This window comes from Artemia franciscana, chromosome 4 (assembly GCF_032884065.1).
Source record: "Artemia franciscana chromosome 4, ASM3288406v1, whole genome shotgun sequence".
Lineage (NCBI taxonomy): Eukaryota > Metazoa > Arthropoda > Branchiopoda > Anostraca > Artemiidae > Artemia > Artemia franciscana.
In genome coordinates, this window is record NC_088866.1 from 12514648 (window position 1) to 12531378 (window position 16731).

Here is a 16731-nt window from a genome sequence, read left to right on the forward strand (position 1 = left end):
TACGCTACAATTTTTAATTGTTTTAAAAGCAAATTGTAGCAGAGTCAAACTTTAGCGTAAAGAGCGAGGGAACACCTAATAAAGAACGGCTTAGTTGTTAGAGCTGTATCCTGCATAAATTCCTTTGAGAGACATCCAAATACTAAAATAGGAGAAGTAACCATTCTAATGCAAAAATGGTGGCAAAACTTCCAATGCCTCAACCCAAACTAGAAAGAAATATTTAGATACAATTATGAAGAAATTTAGGATCTAGGTAGTAAAAAAATTTCAATATTGTGTTCAAACTACAAAAACTGACCAATTCATACTGGACAGGAGCAAAAACAGTAACTTCTATGGTGGGCGTGTCCCTTTGAAATTCCGACTGATTTTCACAATTCTGACCATAATCATATTAGTGCAATTCCCTATAATGAATGTCAAGTTAGTGAAAGCAGATCAGGCAGCATTTTCTCCCTTTATGTCTGGACTTGTATATAACCCACTATCTATCTAAATTTTCAATCAGCTTTAATTGGCTGGCTTATTCATACACAATGCCAAAAGGATCTTGAACAAGAGCTTAGAGCTCATATGGCACCTTGCGACAAGGTCGCAAGAGCCAAGAGCTAATAAGGTATGAGCTCTAGCAAAATTCTAAGAATCAGTAGATTGTTTTAAAAGGAAAATCAGAGACTTAATGCCGGTCGGAAGTTAAAATAAGAGCTCTGAGTCACGAGGTCCTTCTAAATATAAAATTCATTCAGATCCGACCACCCTCTCGTAAGTTGAAAATACCTCTATTTTTCTAATTTTCCTTCTCCCTTCAGCCCTTCAGATGGTCGAATCAAGGAAAACGACTTTATCAAGTCAATTTGTACAGCTCCCTGATATGCCTACCAATTTTCATCGTCCTAGCACGTCCAGAAGCACCAAACTCGCCTAAGTACTGAACAACAAAACCTAAATCCCCCAAAGAAAGCGGATCCAGTCTGGTTACGTCAATCACTTATCTACGACATTTATAATGATTTTCCAAGATTTCCGGTTTCTCCCTCCTACTTCCCCCAATGCCAACAGATCTGGTCAGGATTTGAAGTAAGAGCTCTGAGACATGAGTTTATTCTAAAGATTAAATCTCATTAAGATCTGGCCACCCGTTCTTAAGTTAAAAATACCTCAGTTTTTCTGATTTTTCCAAATTAACAACCCCCTCAACTCCCTCAAAGAGAACGGATCCGTACAAATGATGTCAATCTCGTATCTATAACTTGTGCTTATTCTTCCCATCAAGTTTTATCTCGATCTCTCCACTCTAAGCGTTTTCCAAGATTTCCGGTTTCCATTATTTCTGTCTCCCCTCCAACCCTCTATGCCCCGGATCCGATTCGAATTGAACATAGAGCATCTGAGACATAAGATTCTTCTATATTTCAAGTTTAATTAAGATCCGATCACCCATTCGTAAGATACCTCGAACGTTTTCCAAGAATTCCGGCTTCCCCCTCCAACTCCCTTCAATGTCATTAGATCTGGTCGGGATTTAAGATGAGAGTTCTAAAGCACAAGATCCTTTAAGACATCATATTTCATTCAGATTTGATCACTCGTTCGTAAGTTACAAATACCTCATTTTTTCTACTTTTTCCTAATTACCCCCCCCCCAATTCCCCCCAAAGAAAGCGGATCCGGTCTGGTTATGTCAGTCACCTATCTTGGACTTGTGCTTATTCTTCCCACCAAGTTTCATCCCGATCTCTCCGCTTTAAGCGTTTTCCAAGACCCCCCCCTCTAATGACACTGGATCCGGTCAGGATTTACAGGAAGAGATCTGAGTTTCGAGGTCCTTCTAAATATGAAATTTCATTAAGATACGGTCACTCTTTCGTAAGTTAAAAACACCTCATTTTTCTATTTTTCCAAATTACTCCCCCCCCCCAACTCCGCCAAAGAAAGCGGATCCGGTCTGGTTATATCAGTCACCTATCGTGTACTTGTGCTTATTCTTCCCACCAAGTTTCGTCCTGATCTCTCCGCTTTAAGCGTTTTCCAAGATCCCCCCCTCCTGATGACACTGGATCCGGTCAAGATTTAAAAGAAGAGAGCTGAGTTTCGAGGTCCTTCTAAATATGAAACTTCATTAAGATACGGTCACTCTTTCGTAAATTAAAAACACCTCATTTTTCTAATTTTTAAGAATTAACCCCTCCCCCCAACTCCCCCAAAGAGAGCGGATCCATTCCGGTTATGTCAATGACTTATCTAGGACTTGTATTTATTTTTCTCACCAAGTTTCATCCCGATTCCTCCACTCTAAGGGTTTTCCAAGATTTTTATTTCCACCCACCAACTCCCCCCAATGTCACCAGATCTGGTCGGGATTTAAAATAAGAGCTCTGAGAAACGATATCCTTCCAAACATCAAATTTCATTAAGGTCCCATCACCCGTTCGTAAGTTAAAAATACCTCATTTTTTCTATTTTTCCGAATTAACCAGCCTCCCACTACCCCCCACCCCACCCCAGATGGTCAAATCGGGAAAATGGCTATTTCTAATTGAATCTGATCCGGTCCCTGATGCGCCTGCTAAATTTCATCGTCCTAGCTTACCTGGAAGTACCTAAAGTAGCAAAACCAGGACAGACCGACATAATTTGTGATCGCTATCTGTCACTAGTTTAATACCAAGTGCCATAAAAAGGAAAAGAAAGGAGTAAGCTTAAAGGGAAATAAAAAAGAACAAATTTATCCGATAAATAATTGGGCGAGTGGACCAACATATCCTATCTAAGATTAATGACCATCACAACATCTAAAAGGGTAATTAAATCCCAAAATTCATATGTTTACAAAATCTTTAGGAAAAGTGGAAAATAATCGTGCTAATATACTGACAAAATGGTTGGGTTTGGCTTGAGGGGGAAAATTCGCAGGCATGCACATATTGATTTTCGCTGTAAAGCAGCATACTACAAATGAGTCACCTTTGTTTGCTACTCTTTTCTCTAGAAAATGGAGGGCTTCCCAGGAAACGCATATAACATTGAAAGGTGCCAATGACCAATGGTCGTTAGACAATTTCCAATATGCTTTACCTAAGGCCGATGATGTATTTACAATTTTACACCTTTAAAGTGATAATAGTATGCATAGAAGCAGATTTTTGTCGAAATATTTATTTTATTTTAAATTTCCTGTTTTATTCTTTACAAAAGGCACTAGATATAGCGACTTCCTTCAGAATGAGTTCTTAAACAACTCTTTATGATGCTCCAGTGCCCCGCAAGTAGGAGCGAAAAAATGGACAAATTAGTGCTACCCTTGCAAAAAAGTGATTTCCCTTGTTTTCCGAGCCAGAGGACTGTAATTTCCTATGCTTTTTGGCAATCGCGATTCTAATGGTGACTTTTGATTTCGACTCGATATATTGTCAAAACAATTGATTATAGGGTACCATGTATCGAGGTCCTCTCTTTACTAGGCAGAATAGTAGACATTGGCGAGATCACTATATTTTTTTTGGAGGGTTTCCCCCTCTTTTTCAAAAGGTTGGCGTGTTTTTCAGGCTCATATATATTATTGAGTAATTATAGAAAAAAAAAACAAATAAAAGCGGAGCTACATTAAATCCAAAGACGAACGAAGGTTAAATTATGAAATTTTATTAAAACTTAAAACAAACAGAAATTTAAATCAATCAAATGCCAATTTTGAAAAAAAGACCAATCAGTAGGGCTAACACCTCGTATCACTTTTTAATTCTTCAAATTCATATGGTTTTTCATCAGCGTGGGTTTTCATGTGCCTAGTTAAATCGTTCTTCATAGAAAATTTTTCTAACCATGCTTCACATTCATAGGGTTTTTCTCCATTGTGAGTTCTTATATGCTTAGCAAACTCGGACTTGAAAGAAAATTCCATTTTGCATGTTTCACATCCATAGGGTTTTTCACCAGTGTGCGTTCTCCTATGCTCAGTCAAAGCAAACTGTGAAGACAATTTCTTTTTGCATACGTCACATTCATATGGTTTTTCACCACTGTGAATTCTCATATGCACAGTCAAATGGGACTTGACAGAAAATTTACTTTTGCATGTTTCACATTCATATGGTTTTTCACCATTGTGAATTCTCATATGCACAGTCAAATGGGACTTGACAGAAAATTTCTTTTTGCATGTTTCACATTCATATGGTTTTTCACCACTGTGAATTCTCATATGCACAGCCAAATGGGACTTGGTAGAAAATTTACTTTTGCATGTTTCACATTCATACGGTTTTTCTCCACTGTGAATTCTCATATGCACAGCCAAATTGGACTTGTCAGAAAATTTCTTTTTGCATGTTTCACATTCATATGGTTTTTCACCACTGTGAATTCTCATATGCGCAGGCAAATTGCACTTGGCAGAAAATTTCTTTTTGCATGTTTCACATTCATATGGTTTTTCACCACTGTGAATTCTCATATGCACAGCCAAATGGGACTTGAAAGAAAATTTCTTTTTGCATTCTTCACATTCATAGTGTTTTTTTCCATTTTGAGTTCTCATATGCCTTTTGGCCAATGCCTGTGCTTCAAAGGAATTTGTTTTTTGCAGTCCAGTTTTAAGTCTTCTTGGTATGTAAAATCGGTCACTCCAGTCATAAGCTGGGAATAAGGGTCAAGATCAAAGTTTCCAAAACTTATTGCCATATCACTAAAGGTATAATGCTGGCTGTTTATACTTGTACTTGTTATTAGAATACTTATATTACTACTTGCTTTTCAAAAGTAGACTGATGGATCTTCCTAAACAACGCTTGTTTTTATGCTATGAATGACGTCACTGAAATAGATTATGGTAAGAAATTTCATGTGACGTCATCTAGGAATGTAATATGAATGCAGCCTTTTATATTAGTGGATGAGGTCATTAAGATACTGATGTATACAATAATGACGTCATTCACATATCTTTTCCCAACATATATATATATATATATATATATATATATATATATATATATATATATATATATATATATATATATATATATATATATATATATATATATATATATATATATATATATATATATATATATATATATATATATATATATATATATATATATATATATATATATATATATATATATATATATATATATATATACATATATATATATATATATATATATATATATATATATTTATATATATATATATATATATATATATATATATATATATATATATATATATATATATATATATATATATATATATATATATATATATATATATATATATATATATATGTTGACATTGGATTAAAGCGATTCGAAAACCTTAAAACAGAAAACCAAAAGTTTGAAATTTAGTAGAAATTGTCGAGGTTAAAATGCTTGCTGCTCAAAGAAAATTTGTACAAGTGTCAATTAACGTCAAAAAGAAATTATTATTAAATTACTTAAAATGTACAAAACTGGTGATTGCACAAATATTTCTATATATTTTGACAATGGATGAAAGCAATTCGAAAACCTTAAAAGAGAAAACCAAAAGTTTGAAGTTTAGTGGAAATTAGTGTGCTCACCAAGATTAGATTATTCGAAGCTGCGATGATGAGATTGGTCAAGTATTTTTCAAGTGTTTTACTTTGATTAAGCTGCACACTTAATTCACTTATAGTTTCGGAATCTGGAAAGTGAGTCTCTTCGAACACTTTTTCCAATTCCTTAAATTGTTCAGGAGTGAGATTTATCCGATTCCTTCGGTTAATAGGGTTTTTTCTGTCCCACCATCTTGCATATCTCTATTCGTAGGGCCTAAAATATCGAAGGCTAAGTTTGGCCAGGAAGAAAAATAGTTTGTTACATATGTTTATTTAATTTATAATTATTGTTTATTCTCGTAAAAATATTAATTTAACTTTTATTTCATTTTTAATATGCCAAGAAGGTAAATGTAACAGACATAAAGTAGTACCAAAACTAAAACCATCAAGGTTTCTTTTCCTGTTAGAACCTGGAAGTTTTCTTGTTTTTTCAGGATACTCGTAAGAAAAAAAGGGCTGATCATTAAAGTCCACTTAAGAAAGATTTCGCTCTTTTCCTATAGTGTCCACGATTTGCCATAATCTTAGAGCAACCGAGCCTCAGCTTATCACTAAATATCTTTGACAGCACGAGACCGGAGAGAATTCATAGAATCGCAAACTGTTATACTAAGCCAACGACACAATTTAAAATAGGGAATACTAAGCCCATCGCAGTATAGTGATTCTGAAAAAGTATTACCGTTGAAAACAAGAAACTCGCACTTGTCAATATCAAACAGGTCGTGGTAACGAACTGTAGTAAGGAGCGACCCGGCTCAATAGTAACCAAAATTCTAAAAAATTGAATTTTTATACCAATAGTTACATCAAAAGAATCGTATTTTAATGCTGATTTTAAATATATAAGTTTCATTAAGATTTGTCTTGAAAAAATAAAACAATGAAAAATAAAAAAAAACAATGAAAAATAAATTTACAAAGTTTTTTCTTCTGAAACTACTGAAAGTTAAAACGAACAGAAATTATTACGCATTTGATGGGCTAACCCTCGTAATTCCTCGCTCTTTACGCTTAAGTATTTTTAGTAATTTCAACTATTTATTCTACGGCCTTTGTGATTCAGGGGTCATTCTTAAGGAATTGGGACGAAATTTAAGCTTTAGCGTAAAAAAGCGAGGTATCGACGAGGGGTGAAACCCCTCATATACACAATAAAAACATACGAATATTGAAGTTCGTTACGTAAGTTATGTATATTTTTTACTAATGAAAACGTTCGTAATTAATTAAAAGTTCTAGTAGGCTTTTTAAGTAATCAAAAAATTGGAGGTCAACTAGGGCCCCTCCCTCACTCTTTTTTTCTCAAAATCTTCCAATTAAAACTATGAGAAAGCTATTTAGAAAGAAAAAAAATCAATATGCAAATTTCGTTTTAATTATTTATATGCAGAGAGCCAAGATCAAAACATGCATTAATTCAAAAATGTCCAGAAATTAAATTTAAAAAAACAAGTTTTTTTAACTGAAAGTAAGGAGCGACATTAAAACTTAAAACGAACAGAAATTACTCCGTGTATGAAAGGGGATGTTCCCTTCTCAACGACCCGCTCTTTACGCTAAAGTTTGACTCTTTCTTTCAATTCTACTTTACTAAACACAAACAACTTTAGAGTATAGAGTGGAGCGTTGAGAAGGGAGCATCCCCTTTCATACACGGAGTAGTTTCTGTTCGTTTTAAGTTTTAATGTCGCTCCTTACTCTCAGTTAAAAAAAAAACTTGTTTTTTTTATTTAATTTAGGTAAAGGCCGACATCGCGGGAGGCAGAAGTAACTGAAATCACTGAACGGGCAAGACCAGACTCAGTTTCACTAATCAGAAGGTCTTCTGCATAAGTCAGATATGAGATATCAGAATGTCGTAGTAGGCACGTAGTCGATATTTTTGATAATACATTTTCAATACGAGCATTAAAAATATACGGAGAAAGAACTCGCCCTTGTCTTACACTGCAACGAACAGGGATATGACCAAAATAAGAATTATCTAATGACTTAAGGCGAAGGTTAGAACTGGAATACCAAAAACGATGCACTGGCATAATGCTGTCCATGCTTTAGAATGACAAACACTGTCAAATGCTTTAGACAAGGCTAGGGTTGCAAAATGAAGTACGCAACGAGTTCGATGGAAATCTTTTAATAAAGAAGTCAAAGCACAGTGAGCACGCTGACAGCCTAGTCTAGATCTAAAACCAAATTGATTATCATCATTTAAACAAAGCTTAGTGATATAATAGTCAGAGCGCCAAGTTCTGTATCTTGCTTATTTCGATTAGTACCCATGCCGAAAGGTACAAAAATTTTAAGGGTGGATCCCATGGTAGTCGACCAGAATATCGTAGGGCGCATGTTCAAAGTTGGGGTGTTTCTGAGACATAGGCAAAAAATACTAAATTTGGTTTATAATGGGGCTCGACGATTTTAATTTTTTTACAGATAAGATAGGTCAAAACCAGCGTACTCTTACATAAATAGAAAGAAGGGACTTGGGGTTACATGAACATGATTTTTTTTTGTAAAAAAGTAAAAAAAATAGAATAGTTTTTACTGCAGTTTTAAAAAAATAGATTTTGGTCAACAAATTTTTAACAGAGAAGCTAAAAACTCGAAACTTTTTCAAGATAAAGTATTTTTTTATATTCAAAAACAAAGCCCGTTTAATTCCGAACACAATCAGCTAAGAAAAAAAGTTTAAATTATTGTATCTGGGGGGTCTGCAACTTTTTTAGTGAGTGTACCCGAAAATAGGAATTTCGTTTAGTAGCCCGCTACCTAGCGGGAAGTTGATTGATAAGCTAAGCAGAAGAAATTGATAAGCAGAAGCTGAAAACGAAAAGTGAGTCAGGTAGGTTAAGATAAAAAAAAAACAAAAAACAAAAAAAACAGTTACTAGAGGTTGATTAAACGTGTGATTCTGACCCAAATACTGATTTGCTGATGGATGATAATGAAGAATATGACACAAATTTGGAAGATCAAAAAAAAAAAACTGAAAGAAATAGAAATTCTAAAAGCACTTTTGGGGTTGTAAAGTTGTTTGGCAAAAGGATTGTAAATTTTTTTGCAGAAGTAAGAGACTTAATGAAAGTGATTTACAAAATTAAATATCACAAGAAACTAGATGATAATGACTTCTTCAGATTTATAAGGACTGATTAAAAGGCATGTTACACTGACCAATCAGATTTAGTATTGGAACTTCCAGTTCTAGTGAAAACCCGTGGGACTGCTTGTCAAATGGAACACCAGTGATTTGAAATTGATTTGTCAATATATAATCTAGAATAGTTGATACTGGCTGGAGAACAAGTAGTAAATGTGTTCCTTCTTGTTTTTGTACCTATTTATGAAAGTAGTCAAAATTACAACACAAAGTGGCCAAAGGTATATGATCTATGCTGTACCTCTGACCAGTTGATGCATATTTTTTGACCTGTGTTTACTCTAAAAAAATAATGCAATACATGTTCAAAATTGATATCAAAATTGAATTTTGATATCAATAGCTACTTCAAATAATCGCATTTTAATGCCGAGTTCAAATATATAAGTTTCATCAAGTTTAGTCTTACCCATCAAAAGTTACGAGCCTGAGAAAATTTGCCTTACTTAGGAAAATAGGGGGAAACACCCCCTAAAAGTCGTAGGATCTTAACGAAAATGAAACCATCAGATTCAGCGTATCAGAGAACCATACTGTAGAATTTTCAAGCTCCTATCTAAAATAGTGGAATTTTGTATTTTTTGCCAGAAGACAAATCACGGGTGCGTGTTTATTTCTTTGTTTTTTTTTTGTTTTCTGTTTTGTTTTTTTTTTCCCAGGGGTCAGCGTATCGACCAAGTGGTCCTAGAATGTCGCAAGAAGGCTCATTCTAACGGAAATGAAAAGTTCTATTGCCCTTTTTAAGTGACGAAAAAAATTGGAGGGCATCTAGGCCCCCTCCTACGCTCATTTTTTCCCAAAGTCAACGGATCAAAATTTAGAGATAGCCATTTTGTTCAGCATAGTCGAAAACCATAATAACTATGTCTTTGGGGATGATTTACTCCCCCACAATCCCTGGGGGAGGGGCTGCAAGTTACAACCTTTGACCAGTGTTTACATATAGTAATGGTTATTGGGAAGTGTACAGACGTTTTCAGGGGAATTTTATTTTGTTTGGGGGTGGGGCTGAGGAGAGGGACTATGTTGGAGGATCTTTCCTTGGATGAATCTGGCATGGGGGAAGAAAAATTCAATGACAAGGGCGCAGGATTCTCTAGCATTACTATAAGAAAACAATGAAAAATAAACATGAAAACGTTTTTTCCAATGAAAGGAAGAAGTAGCATTGAAACTTAAGACGAACAGAGATTATGTTTTGCTTGATGTTTTTAAGAGAAATTGCATATGAATCGTTTCGGGTACCCGACTGACGGCCGGTATTTCAAACAGTAGGCTGTACAAAAAGTGTGGTTCAATCCTACTTTCTAGGGCTGTAATGAGAGAACGGTTGAGATGGCTAGGGCACATTCTGCGGATGAATGATTACCAAAGATGGTCCTTGTCCACTGACCGTCTAGGGCGAAACGGAAAGCAGATTGTCCCCGTTTCGGTTATGATTATGTCTTAAGGAAAGATTTAAGGGAAAGGGGAAATTCTTCGGAGGGTGTAAAGAGGGAGGCTTTGAGTACAGTGGGATTGGAGGAGCGTGTAGAGCTATGTTGGCTTCAGGTGGTTTGGTGCTGCAGAAAGTTGTCAGTAAAAGTAGTAGTATTGTTTACGAATAACAGACATTTTCATCTCTTTCAAGTTTCATCTATTAAATATGAAAGCTTCCGAAATTTCTATTTTCAAAAAACTTTGCCTTAAATCTCAACTTTGATTGGTAAAGATGATTGATTGGCTTAACTTTGATTGGTTAAATTTGACATAATTGGTGCTGAAGTCAAGCGTAATTTCAATTCGGTCCACATGTGACTTTCGTGTTGCTTTCCTTTTACGGAAGAAAATAGTAATCAGAATTATTTATTACAACCTAGTAACTACCGATGTAACAAGAGCTAAGAGCTCATATGGCACTTGTGACGAGGCGAGAAGAGCTAAGAGCCAAGAGATCATATGTGAATCATGAGATCATGAACCAAGAGAATGAACCAAGAAATCATGTGTTCATTGTGAAGGGAGACATACATGCACGAAGAGGTGTAGCATAAATGGGAGACAGTAACAACGGCAATCAAAGGGGGTAAAATTAACCTTGACTGGGTTGCCCACTTAATTGGACAATCTGTCTTGGCTTTTTTCTACAATTAGCCATGACTTTGACTGTAGTAGCATAAATGGGAGACAGTAACAACGGCAATCAAAGGGCGTAAAATTAACCTTGACTGGGTAGCCCACTTAATTGGACAATCTGTCTTGGCTTTTTTCTACAATTGGCCATGACTTTGACTTTTCCCACAACTATTCCCTCTTTGTTTAAATTCAAATTTGTTAAATTCACCCTTCAATCTAAGCGTTTTCCATGATTTTAGGTTCCCCACCCCAAACTTCCCCCAATGTCACCAGATCCGGTCAGGATTTAAAATAAGAGCTTTGAGACACGATATCCTTCTAAATATCAAATTTCATTGCGATCCGATCACCTGTTCGTAAGTTAAAAATACCTAATTTTTTCTAATTTTCAGAATTACCCTCCCCCCAACTACCCCAAAGAGAGCGGATCCGTTCCAGTTATGTCAATCATGTATCTAGGGCTTGTGTTTATTTTTCACACCAAGTTTCATCCCGATCGTCTAAGTGTTTTCCAAGATTTTAGGTTCCCCCTCCCAACTCCCCCCAATGTCACCAGATACAGTCGGTATTTAAAATAAGAGCTCTGAGACACGACATAATTCTAAATATCAAATTTTATTATGATCTGAACAACCGTTCGTAAGTTAAAAATACTTAAATTTTTCTATTTTTTCCAAATTAACAGGCCCCCCACTCCCCATCTGATAGTCAAATCGGGAAAATGCTTATTTCTAATTTAATCTGGTCCAGTCCCTGATATGCCAGCCAAATTTCACCGTCATAGCTTACCTGGAAGTGCCTAAAGTAGAAAAACCAGGACCGACAGAATTTGCGATTGCTATGTGTCACTTGGTTAATATCAAGTGCCATTAAAAACCAGTTTTTTTTAACTGAAAGTAAGGAGCGACATTAAAGCTTAAAACGAACAGAAATTACTCCGTATATGAAATGGGTTGTCCCCTCCTCAACGCCTCGCTCTTTACGCTACAATTTTTAATTGTTTTAAAAGCAAATTGTAGCAGAGTCAAACTTTAGCGTAAAGAGCGAGGGAACACCTAATAAAGAACGGCTTAGTTGTTAGAGCTGTATCCTGCATAAATTCCCTTGAGAGACATCCAAATACTAAAATAGGAGAAGTAACCATTCTAATGCAAAAATGGTGGCAAAACTTCCAATGCCTCAACCCAAACTAGAAAGAAATATTTAGATACAATTATGAAGAAATTTAGGATCTAGGTAGTAAAAAAATTTTAATATTGTGTTCAAACTACAAAAACTGACCAATTCATACTGGACAGGAGCAAAAACAGTAACTTCTATGGTGGGCGTGTCCCTTTGAAATTCCGACTGATTTTCACAATTCTGACCATAATCATATTAGTGCAATTCCCTATAATGAATGTCAAGTCACTGAAAGCAGATCAGGCAGCATTTTCTCACTTTATGTCTGGACTTGTATATAACCCACTATCTATCTAAATTTTCAATCAGCTTTAATTGGCTGACTTATTCATACACAATGCCAAAAGGATCTTGAACAAGAGCTTAGAGCTCATATGGCACTTGCGACAAGGTCGCAAGAGCCAAGAGCTAATAAGGTATGATCTCTAGCAAAATTCTAAGAATCAGTAGATTGTTTTAAAAGAAAAATCAGAGACTTAATGCCGGTCGGAAGTTAAAATAAGAGCTCTGAGTCACGAGGTCCTTCTAAATATAAAATTCATTCAGATCCGACCACCCTCTCGTAAGTTGAAAATACCTCAATTTTTCTAATTTTCCTTCTCCCTTCAGCCCTTCAGATGGTCGAATCAGGGAAAACGACTTTATCAAGTCAATTTGTACAGCTCCCTGATATGCCTACCAATTTTCATCGTCCTAGCACGTCCAGAAGCACCAAACTCGCCTAAGTACTGAACACCAAAACCTAAATCCCCCAAAGAAAGCGGATCCAGTCCGGTTACGTCAATCACTTATCTACGACATTTATAATGATTTTCCAAGATTTCCGGTTTCTCCCTCCTACTTCCCCCAATGCCAACAGATCTGGTCAGGATTTGAAGTAAGAGCTCTGAGACATGAGTTTATTCTAAAGATTAAATCTCATTAAGATCTGGCCACCCGTTCTTAAGTTAAAAATACCTCAGTTTTTCTGATTTTTCCAAATTAACAACCCCCTCAACTCCCTCAAAGAGAACGGATCCGTACAAATGATGTCAATCTCGTATCTATAACTTGTGCTTATTCTTCCCATCAAGTTTTATCTCGATCTCTCCACTCTAAGCGTTTTCCAAGATTTCCGGTTTCCATTATTTCTGTCTCCCCTCCAACCCTCTATGCCCCGGATCCGATTCGAATTGAACATAGAGCATCTGAGACATAAGATTCTTCGATATTTCAAGTTTAATTAAGATCCGATCACCCATTCGTAAGATACCTCGAACGTTTTCCAAGAATTCCGGCTTCACCCTCCAACTCCCTTCAATGTCATTAGATCTGGTCGGGATTTAAGATGAGAGTTCTAAAGCACAAGATCCTTTAAGACATCATATTTCATTAAGATTTGATCACCCGTTCGTAAGTTACAAATACCTCATTTTTTCTACTTTTTCCTAATTACCCCCCCCCCAGCTCTGCCAAAGAAAGCGGATCCGGTCTGGTTATGTCAGTCACCTATCTTGGACTTGTGCTTATTCTTCCCACCAAGTTTCATCCCGATCTCTCCGCTTTAAGCGTTTTCCAAGACCCCCCTCCCTCTAATGACACTGGATCCGGTCAGGATTTACAGGAAGAGATCTGAGTTTCGAGGTCCTTCTAAATATGAAATTTCATTAAGATACGGTCACTCTTTCGTAAGTTAAAAACACCTCATTTTTTCTATTTTTCCAAATTACTCCCCCCCCCAACTCCGCCAAAGAAAGCGGATCCGGTCTGGTTATATCAGTCACCTATCGTGTACTTGTGCTTATTCTTCCCACCAAGTTTCGTCCTGATCTCTCCGCTTTAAGTGTTTTCCAAGATCCCCCCCCTCCTGATGACACTGGATCCGGTCAAGATTTAAAAGAAGAGAGCTGAGTTTCGAGGTCCTTCTAAATATGAAACTTCATTAAGATACGGTCACTCTTTCGTAAATTAAAAACACCTCATTTTTCTAATTTTTAAGAACTAACCCCTCCCCCCAACTCCCCCAAAGAGAGCGGATCCATTCCGGTTATGTCAATGACTTATCTTGGACTTGTATTTATTTTTCTCACCAAGTTTCATCCCGATTCCTCCACTCTAAGGGGTTTTCCAAGATTTTTATTTCCACCCACCAACTCCCCCCAATGTCACCAGATCTGGTCGGGATTTAAAATAAGAGCTCTGAGAAACGATATCCTTCCAAACATCAAATTTCATTAAGGTCCCATCACCCGTTCGTAAGTTAAAAATACCTCATTTTTTCTATTTTTCCGAATTAACCAGCCTCCCACTACCCCCCACCCCACCCCAGATGGTCAAATCGGGAAAATGGCTATTTCTAATTGAATCTGATCCGGTCCCTGATGCGCCTGCTAAATTTCATCGTCCTAGCTTACCTGGAAGTACCTAAAGTAGTAAAACCAGGACAGACCGACATAATTTGTGATCGCTATCTGTCACTAGTTTAATACCAAGTGCCATAAAAAGGAAAAGAAAGGAGTAAGCTTAAAGGGAAATAAAAAAGAACAAATTTATCCGATAAATAGTTGGGCGAGTGGACCAACATATCCTATCTAAGATTAATGACCATCACAACATCTAAAAGGGTAATTAAATCCCAAAATTCATATGTTTACAAAATCTTTAGGAAAAGTGGAAAATAATCGTGCTAATATACTGACAAAATGGTTGGGTTTGGCTTGAGGGGGAAAATTCGCAGGCATGCATATATTGATTTTCGCTGTAAAGCAGCATACTACAAATGAGTCACCTTTGTTTGCTACTCTTTTCTCTAGAAAATGGAGGGCTTCCCAGGAAACGCATATAACATTGAAAGGTGCCAATGACCAATGGTCGTTAGACAATTTCCAATATGCTTTACCTAAGGTCGATGATGTATTTACAATTTTACACCTTTAAAGTGCTAATAGTATGCATAGAAGCAGATTTGTGTCGAAATATTTATTTTATTTTAAATTTCCTGTTTTATTCTTTACAAAAGGCACTAGATATAGCGACTTCCTTCAGAATGAGTTCTTAAACAACTCTTTATGATGCTCCAGTGCCCCGCAAGTAGGAGCGAAAAAATGGACAAATTAGTGCTACCCTTGCAAAAAAGTGATTTCCCTTGTTTTCCGAGCCAGAGGACTGTAATTTCCTATGCTTTTTGGCAATCGCGATTCTAATGGTGACTTTTGATTTCGACTCGATATATTGTCAAAACAATTGATTATAGGGTACCATGTATCGAGGTCCTCTCTTTACTAGGCAGAATAGTAGACATTGGCGAGATCACTATATTTTTTTTGGAGGGTTTCCCCCTCTTTTTCAAAAGGTTGGCGTGTTTTTCAGGCTCATATATATTATTGAGTAATTACAGAAAAAAAAACAAATAAAAGCGGAGCTACATTAAATCCAAAGACGAACGAAGGTTAAATAATGAAATTTTATTAAAACTTAAAACAAACAGAAATTTAAATCAATCAAATGCCAATTTTGAAAAAAAGACCAATCAGTAGGGCTAACACCTCGTATCACTTTTTAATTCTTCAAATTCATATGGTTTTTCATCAGCGTGGGTTTTCATGTGCCTAGTTAAATCGTTCTTCATAGAAAATTTTTCTAACCATGCTTCACATTCATAGGGTTTTTCTCCATTGTGAGTTCTTATATGCTTAGCAAACTCGGACTTGAAAGAAAATTCCATTTTGCATGTTTCACGTCCATAGGGTTTTTCACCAGTGTGCGTTCTCCTATGCTCAGTCAAAGCAAACTGTGAAGACAATTTCTTTTTGCATACGTCACATTCATATGGTTTTTCACCACTGTGAATTCTCATATGCACAGTCAAATGGGACTTGACAGAAAATTTACTTTTGCATGTTTCACATTCATATGGTTTTTCACCATTGTGAATTCTCATATGCACAGTCAAATGGGACTTGACAGAAAATTTCTTTTTGCATGTTTCACATTCATATGGTTTTTCACCACTGTGAATTCTCATATGCACAGCCAAATGGGACTTGGTAGAAAATTTACTTTTGCATGTTTCACATTCATACGGTTTTTCTCCACTGTGAATTCTCATATGCACAGCCAAATTGGACTTGTCAGAAAATTTCTTTTTGCATGTTTCACATTCATATGGTTTTTCACCACTGTGAATTCTCATATGCGCAGGCAAATTGCACTTGGCAGAAAATTTCTTTTTGCATGTTTCACATTCATATGGTTTTTCACCACTGTGAATTCTCATATGCACAGCCAAATGGGACTTGAAAGAAAATTTCTTTTTGCATTCTTCACATTCATAGTGTTTTTTTCCATTTTGAGTTCTCATATGCCTGGCCAATTTGTGCTTCAAAGGAATTTGTTTTTTGCAGTCCAGTTTTAAGTCTTCTTGGTATGTAAAATCGGTCACTCCAGTCATAAGCTGGGAATAAGGGTCAAGATCAAAGTTTCCAAAACTTATTGCCATATCACTAAAGGTATAATGCTGGCTGTTTATACTTGTACTTGTTATTAGAATACTTATATTACTACTTGCTTTTCAAAAGTAGACTGATGGATCTTCCTAAACAACGCTTGTTTTTATGCTATGAATGACGTCACTGAAATAGATTATGGTAAGAAATTTCATGTGACGTCATCTAGGAATGTAATATGAATGCAGCCTTTT

General features: G+C 36.0%; 2 protein-coding genes across 2 annotated transcripts; both read right to left on the reverse strand.

Moving 5' to 3' along the window:
* Positions 1-3629: 3629 nt before the first annotated feature.
* LOC136025700 (zinc finger protein 239-like) lies at positions 3630-14487 on the reverse strand. Its single transcript, XM_065701680.1, has 3 exons — positions 14447-14487; positions 7613-7779; positions 3630-4638 (listed from the first exon to the last, which is right to left on the reverse strand). Exons 1-3 carry the CDS (start codon positions 14485-14487, stop codon positions 3719-3721), a joined length of 1128 nt encoding a protein of 375 aa, XP_065557752.1. The 3' UTR covers positions 3630-3718.
* A 379-nt stretch (positions 14488-14866) lies between these two features.
* LOC136026009 (zinc finger protein 570-like) lies at positions 14867-16631 on the reverse strand. Its single transcript, XM_065702158.1, has one exon. The coding sequence runs from the start codon at positions 16528-16530 to the stop codon at positions 15571-15573; it is 960 nt and encodes a 319-aa protein (XP_065558230.1). The 5' UTR covers positions 16531-16631; the 3' UTR covers positions 14867-15570.
* Positions 16632-16731: the final 100 nt, after the last annotated feature.

Excerpts from the sequence above, each read along its gene's own strand:
- LOC136026009 (XM_065702158.1), bottom strand. The coding sequence starts at position 16,530 with ATGGCAATAAGTTTTGGAAACTTTGATCTTGACCCTTATTCCCAGCTT.
- LOC136025700 (XM_065701680.1), bottom strand. The coding sequence starts at position 14,487 with ATGTCGGTCTGTCCTGGTTTTACTACTTTAGGTACTTCCAG. Across the intron at positions 7,780-14,446 it reads ACTACTTTAGGTACTTCCAG|ATCTAGACTAGGCTGTCAGC; the intron begins GTAAGCTAGGAC and ends ATTTGGTTTTAG. Across the intron at positions 4,639-7,612 it reads ATGCCAGTGCATCGTTTTTG|CTTATGACTGGAGTGACCGA; the intron begins GTATTCCAGTTC and ends CCTTATTCCCAG.